The sequence below is a fragment of the Cyprinodon variegatus genome, unplaced genomic scaffold (assembly GCF_000732505.1).
Source record: "Cyprinodon variegatus isolate N-32 unplaced genomic scaffold, C_variegatus-1.0 Scaffold65, whole genome shotgun sequence".
Taxonomy (NCBI): domain Eukaryota; kingdom Metazoa; phylum Chordata; class Actinopteri; order Cyprinodontiformes; family Cyprinodontidae; genus Cyprinodon; species Cyprinodon variegatus.
The window spans coordinates 1,289,726-1,296,486 of record NW_015150518.1 but is presented as its reverse complement, the minus strand read 5'-3'; the positions used below and the strand labels follow the sequence as shown (position 1 = coordinate 1,296,486).

Here is a 6,761-nt window from a genome sequence, read left to right as displayed (position 1 = left end):
TATAAATTGTAATGTTAAAAATCTAAAAGAAACTTGAGAGGTTAAAAACTTACACTACTACTACTCACCAATCTAACATGTTTAGCTCTATAACATTTAAATGCACCACTCCAATGTCTAAGAGAAAAAAATGTAATGAACATTTTTAATGTATGACCGACATCACTGTACAGAAAGCTGCCATGATAGAAATATTTACACTGTGCGCATACAGGTATTATTTTCCTAATCCCTGACTGATCATTTTTAATCTAGCGTGTATTATAGTACAGATTAAATTCATCATCCAGCTGCTGCTCTACAGAATTCTCTCCCCAAGAGCTGAATCACGCCATCTAGTGGAAAATCACGTGGCTTTTTCAGATCACGCGAGAATGTGTACAAAACAACAAAAATGGCGTCGGCAACGCTTGTGGGTCGTTTTCAGCGAATGTCAGTGATTTTAAAGTAATTTTGAGTGATAAATGTATATATTTTTTGCAATCATTGCACTTGCCCGGCGGGCAAATGCAATGCAATGAAATTTGTACTCTCCCAACAATAAAAACTACTTGCCCCGGGCGATTGGGCGATGGTTAACTTCGAGCCCTGCAGTTAGTCACAGCCAGAGAAACAGGACTACACTGGAAAACAGGCTGGCAGGGAGACTGTGCTGTGTCGGTCTCCCTGCCAGCTCCCAGATCAGCTTCTCTGATTGGTTGATGAGGCGCGTCCAGCAGCTAAGGTTACATTTTTCTAACTCCGGCAGCTGCTTCTGCTGCTAGAAACGTGGTGTGGGACCTTTTCTTGCACCTTGTCGGCATCAACCATTGACTTTGCATGTAAAGTAGCTGCTTCTGCTGCCTCAGCTGCTTGCGGTCTGAACGTAGCATCAGAAGTTATATAAAAGTAAGACAATGAAATGGATGTTGGCTTATAAATATATTTATATTTGAGATCTATTCAGCTATTTTTGGAATCAATATAATCTAATAAAATATTGCGATATTTGACAGAATAGATTTCTTTTCTTATCCTGGAGCATCAGACAGGCAGGAACAATAAAATCAGTCACTATGCAATAATTTTCCTGAGTCAGCTGATGTGTTGGCGTGGAAAGCAGCTCTATTATAGACCCTCTAGCAGAGCTGATTGTTTCAAACCTTATTTCTGCCGCGCTGCAGCAGTGAGGGAGCTGCCGCCCATCTGCAACGACGTCCGCCAGAAGCATCGGCTCTCCATCGACACCCTGCCTCCTGAAGTCAAAGCCCCGTTCCCCTCCGACCCCATCATCCCCCTCCGTACCAAGACCACCAGGGAGTTCCAGTGAGTCTCCTCTGGACGATCAGCGAAGCATCCCAGAATGCTCCTCACTCTACAGCTTTGCTGTGTTTCCAACAGGGAGGACGTGGAGCGCGCCGTTCACTCAGGTGACTGGAGGGAGGTCAGAGAGTTCTACCTGACCACCTTCGACTCCTTCATAGAAATCAACGCCGCCTTCAAGGTAAACACCTGACAGAAATCTCTCCCCCTGCTTACGTCTGCTTCCGTTTTCCTCACCGTGCGTCCTTCTTTTCCCAGCGGGAGGCCAACGGATTGTTTAACACTATCGAGGACTCAGGGGTCAACGCCAAGTTCGTCAACGCCGTTTACGACTCGCTCCTCGGCACAGTAAGTGAGACAGAACCGCTAAAGCCCGCTTCTTCTCTGCAGACTTTTCTCTTTCTAGTTTACTTTCTTTTTATGTCTTATGATTCTGATGTTTCTATTTAAACCTGATATTAAAATAAAACCAAAACAAACAGTAAATGGTTGATAGGGTAAACCGTTACTGATTTATTTTATTTATTTCATTCAGACAGAAAACAAAGACTGTGTTTACATTACCAATATTAGTACTAATATATTACTGAAAGGCTGAAGCAAAGCAGGTGAATTCCTGCCTTCTTATAATAAAATGAAGCTACGTTTCACCTGACAGGAAGAAGCTCCGACATAAAACAAGAAAATAAACTTTACTGAGGATCATTTTTTAATAAATAATGTTTTAAACAGCTTTTTAGAAAACTAAGAAGGATGTACATGACTTTTGATTTCCTTTATGACTTTCTGTAAGATGAATTAATGTTTAACTCTTTTTTTTTAGGTCTCATATGTTAAATAGTTAAATTTATAACAAGGCAACTTACTTCCAGTTTCTTAATAATAAATAAAAATCATCAGTTAACCTAAGAAAAAATAATAGTAAGTCTGTTTTGAGTGTCAGAATATCAGCGTTTTTAGAGTTCTCACATTTTTTTTAAGTTAGTAAAATTATTTTTTTTAATCAACTGTATAAGGTAAGTATTAAATAATATCCAAATAAGAGGCAGGTTTACAGACTTTTTGTTAAAGATAAAACAACATGAGACTTAATGAGATGAAGTTAAGTCATGTTGAACGTTTAATGTTTGGATAGTGGGATCTATGACACTCTGGGCAGATTAGTTTTTTACATCTGAAGAGAGAACATCTAACCTTAACCCTTTAAAGCCAAGCGTATCATATTAGATACAGGAGATTTTCAAACCTCTGCATCATCAGTGGGATGTTTTTGTTCTTGAAACCCTGACTTACATAATCAGACACATGTAGTGAACAGAAAACATAGAAAAGATTATATAGAAATGCATAATATGTCAAAATTGATGCAAATAAATGATGTAATTTTATGTTTTTACAGATTTTATATAGTTATTTCATTTGTCACAAAGTTCAATTACAATTCTAATTTTGGAAAATTAGAATCTTCTGTCAATAATTTCCTGGTTCACGCTTTAAAGGGTTAAACTGGGGGGGGTGGGGGTTTACAACGCAGCGATAGAGTTGATTCCTTCCTCCTATCAGAATCATCATCTCCATGACAACTCGCCTGGTCATCCAAGCCAACAATGCCCCTAACGACCCCCCATTCAGAGCCATAGACCAGTATCGGGGTATTGCAGGCTAACAAAGACCTTAACGACTCTTGTTTCATTAGGGGCGGACCTGTTCTTGCGGTTCAATTTCCATGTTTTGTAAGCCAAACCAGGCTTTGTTGGGCTGCTGGATAAAACCTGGAAACAAAATCCAGTGGACTGATTTTTAACTTTTTTGGGAAATCTGAAGAGACATTAGCTTCCCCTGACCACTAGGGGCGCACTGTACGATTTAGTCTCTGCTGCTTCCTTGTCATATTCAGTTATAGGTTTAGTTTTCAGTAGATGTTTATATGACTTTATTTCTTTAATTAAAGAGGGACAATCTGGACCATCAGCTGCAGAGGGTTTGCCCTTGTGAGTCGCTGACTTGTTGATTGAAGAGTTTGTTTTTCTGTTCAGCCTCAGGACATCCAGAAGTCTGTTTTAAAAGGGATCATCAACAGCCTGCTGAGAGAGTGGAAAGGGTGAGAGAACCGCACATGTTTCCTTTTCTTTCTCGATTAAAAATGCTCCCTTTTTAGCCTTTTCCTTGAGATTTGTTTCTAAATTTAACAAGTTTCCCTTTTTTTGCAGCCCTCGGACAAAAGACGACCTGCGAGCATATTTTGTTCTAATTCAGGTGAGACTGAAAGCTGCTTTGATGGATTGGAAATCTTTTCATGTTCCCATTTAAAGGAAAAGTTTGGTCAGCAAAGAATAATCAATGAGTCATTATTTCTACCTAAAACTAATACGTTCGCAGTGATTTAAGGAATTTAGCGTTAATCAGTAAAAAATTAAAAACAATAATTTTCGTCGCGATCACGGTGCGGTAAGCCTAGCGCCATTCCACCTTTCTGATTCCTGATCCTCCACGGACGGGTTGGTCGTTGGATCGCCAACTTGAAGAGGGAGGATTTGCCATCGAACTTCTGGCCAGAGAAAAAACCCGTAATATGTAGCCAACATTTGGAAGAAGAATGTTTTCAAGATGACTTGGATAATAGCGCGTTGTGACAAACACCAGATACAGCACTGGGACTTGATCAACAGCCGATACCGCACCGTGACAATGTCACTAACCAGTAGGTGGCAGTAGTGTTCTTTGACAAACATGGATGCCTCCAGTAAAGCACATTCACATGAAAATTACTCTGAATTAAAAACACTGATCATTTATTGAACAGGATGGAATCATTTCAGATTTAAAGAACTTTAAGAAGTTTGGATTCTGAATATGAGCGACTTTTCCTTTAAAGATGTTGTCATAAAAAAAAAACTGTGATTTCTTCTGTTTAATCCGTCTTAAGATCAATAACACCAAAATCTAGACGCTGCAATATGACATCATTGGCTGATTTGGTCATGGTTTGATCAACGTGGAGGGCAGAAAGTGATTAAAGAAAAAAACTGAATAATGTTTAAAACTACAAATGACCTCTATGACACTAAGAAACGTAATTATTAATTAATACTTTGTTTGAACCCAGACTACAAAAGTTTATAAATTCTCCAACAAAGTCACCAAGTTGGCAACAACAATCAGGGAGTCATTTTAGCGGTTGCTATGGTGATTCCCGTGTTTCCTAGTGAGCAGCACAGACCTTACGTATTTAGACGCCTCATTGGACGCTGCCCGATGTGCCTAGAGGGCGGCCATCTTGGATCAGACTATAGTTCAGATAGCTGCTGTGAGAATGAATTGGAGGCGCGTCAGATCTCATTTTATTGCATGAAAGACGATACCAAACAATTATTATTAACCCTAAAAACTACATATGCTGAATCCTGAAGTTCTTGCTAACAGAGTTGAGGATTTTTTTTTCCATCAGTCTGGCCTGCTCTTTATTCCTGCTCTCTTTCTGTTTGGATCCGGTTTTCCGGTTTTCCATTTTTCCATCTCTGCAGCCTGACAGCCATATATGGGAGTCCCATTAAAGCAGGAAACCCTAGCTAATGGTGCCAATGGAACCGTATTCAGACTGTGTTCGGCTCCTTCCTTCTTTTTATTGGTCAGTTGTGCTGCTTCATCTCAAATATGACTTTAGGATTAGCAGCTTAATCATAGACGATTTTCAGCAACGATGCGCCGTAAAGCATCCAACCCAGAGCCGCTTTATATCTGAAGGAGATCCGATAGGTTCTGTTAAAATGTGTGAGTAAACCAGCCTGCTGCTCAGAACAACAGCAGAAACATTAAAGTTTCAACAGATGACAAGAAGCTGGACTTTGACTGAATTGGTTTGTTGATGCCTCTCACAGTTTTTGCACAATCCCGTTTATTTCCACTGAAGGTTCTGGTCAGTGTGGGATGATGTCAGACTCCAGATTCTGACACAGTTAATATTTAGACACTTTCTGGCCCCAGTTTCATTCTGATGTTTATGGTTTGCACAATAAATCTTGGCTGTTTTTTTCTTATAGCCTGTAAATAGATGTTAATGTCTCTATTTCCTGCTACATTAAATGAGGTCATCCTAGATTTAGTATAATATTCCTGTTTCTACCCTCTATTTGGGATCAATTTGTATAGAAACAGGCTAATTTTCAAACCTTACATGTACCTTTAAAAATAAAGGTGGATCATAACTGAGAAATCAATAAGACAGTTTTAAATTCTTTTTTCTTTTGTCCAGAGGTCTCAGACTAAACCGTCTTTACATCTTGCTTTGAATCATGTTTATATTTATTTATAATAAGAGCTTAATTACAGAGTTATCACCAATTTCACGGATGCATCCTTTGAAATTTTGGTCAAATAAAAGGAAAAAGAATGAAAATTCTACCAAAACATAGAAAAGTTTAACTCATTACAGTGTTATTCGTTGTTCTAATTATATCTTTTACCAAACAGACTATCCGATATATTTCCGTTAGGCAAAATATCCATTCAGGTCTTTATTCTTAACACCCACCTCATATGAAGTAATCCTCGCTTATTCTGCATACCCAAATGGAAAAGCTAATAACTGAGGAACCTTAAGCCCAAACTACATGTGTGATTCATCATCTGAAAGCTAAAACCTTCTAGTTTCTGAAAATATAAATGTATATTAGTTGAGTAAAACACAGACTAAGCTGCATCAGTTCAAACATGAATCAAAGTTGTTTTTACTTCTCAAAAATATGAGGTCTTTTTTGAACAGCAGTAATAGGCGTGTTTTATTATATTTAGTTTGTTCTGCATCAGGTCGGGAAAGTTTTCCAGCATGTGATGATTGATTATCAAACATGAAGTTTTTATCCCTGATGTTTGCAGAATCCGCAGTATTCCAGTACCAGCACCTACGTGATTTTCGCTCACCTACTGAGGCAGATCGCAGCGTTGTCTGAGGCCGACCACCACTACCTGGTCCACTGGCTCAAGAGGCAAGTCTCTTAACTGGGAACAGATTTTTATATTTTTAACCAAATATTCAAGGAATTTATTGAACCGAATGAAAGAATATTTGTAGAAAACATGTACTTTGTAGTTCACTGAAGGCGACTTGGTCTTCTGGTCAATTCACAGTAACTCAATGGCTTCATTGAGTGAAAAAACAAATCTAAGAGTCGTCAGGAGAGAAAAATCCACTTTTATGAAGTTATCAGCTAGCATTTTATCTTGGTTTTCTAAAAGCTTAGAAAATAGTTTCTATTCTATAACTTTTCTATATTCCTGCTGCTATAAGGAGGTCAGGTGTGGTAAAGAACTGAGAGGATTGGGGTGGTGGAAATTCAAGGGCCGTGAGGTGTGTGTTAGGAAAGGACCGATGGACTCAAACCGGGAAGGAGAGATGGAAGCAGGAGGAAGGAGAGGTGGAAGCGGGAGGAAGGAGAGGTGGGAGCAGGAGGAAGGAGAGG

The 6,761-nt window shown here is 39.0% G+C and overlaps 1 protein-coding gene across 1 annotated transcript in view; it reads left to right on the top strand.

Annotated features, from left to right (window-relative positions):
- hectd2 (HECT domain containing E3 ubiquitin protein ligase 2) overlaps positions 1 to 6,761 on the top strand; it is a 58,365-nt gene that overhangs the window by 8,483 nt on the left and 43,121 nt on the right. The window contains exons 3-8 of the mRNA XM_015371808.1: positions 1,164 to 1,305; positions 1,381 to 1,483; positions 1,561 to 1,650; positions 3,339 to 3,403; positions 3,513 to 3,558; positions 6,178 to 6,291. Coding sequence (XP_015227294.1) covers positions 1,164 to 1,305; positions 1,381 to 1,483; positions 1,561 to 1,650; positions 3,339 to 3,403; positions 3,513 to 3,558; positions 6,178 to 6,291 — 560 coding nt within the window. The remainder of the gene's footprint in view (positions 1 to 1,163; positions 1,306 to 1,380; positions 1,484 to 1,560; positions 1,651 to 3,338; positions 3,404 to 3,512; positions 3,559 to 6,177; positions 6,292 to 6,761) is intronic.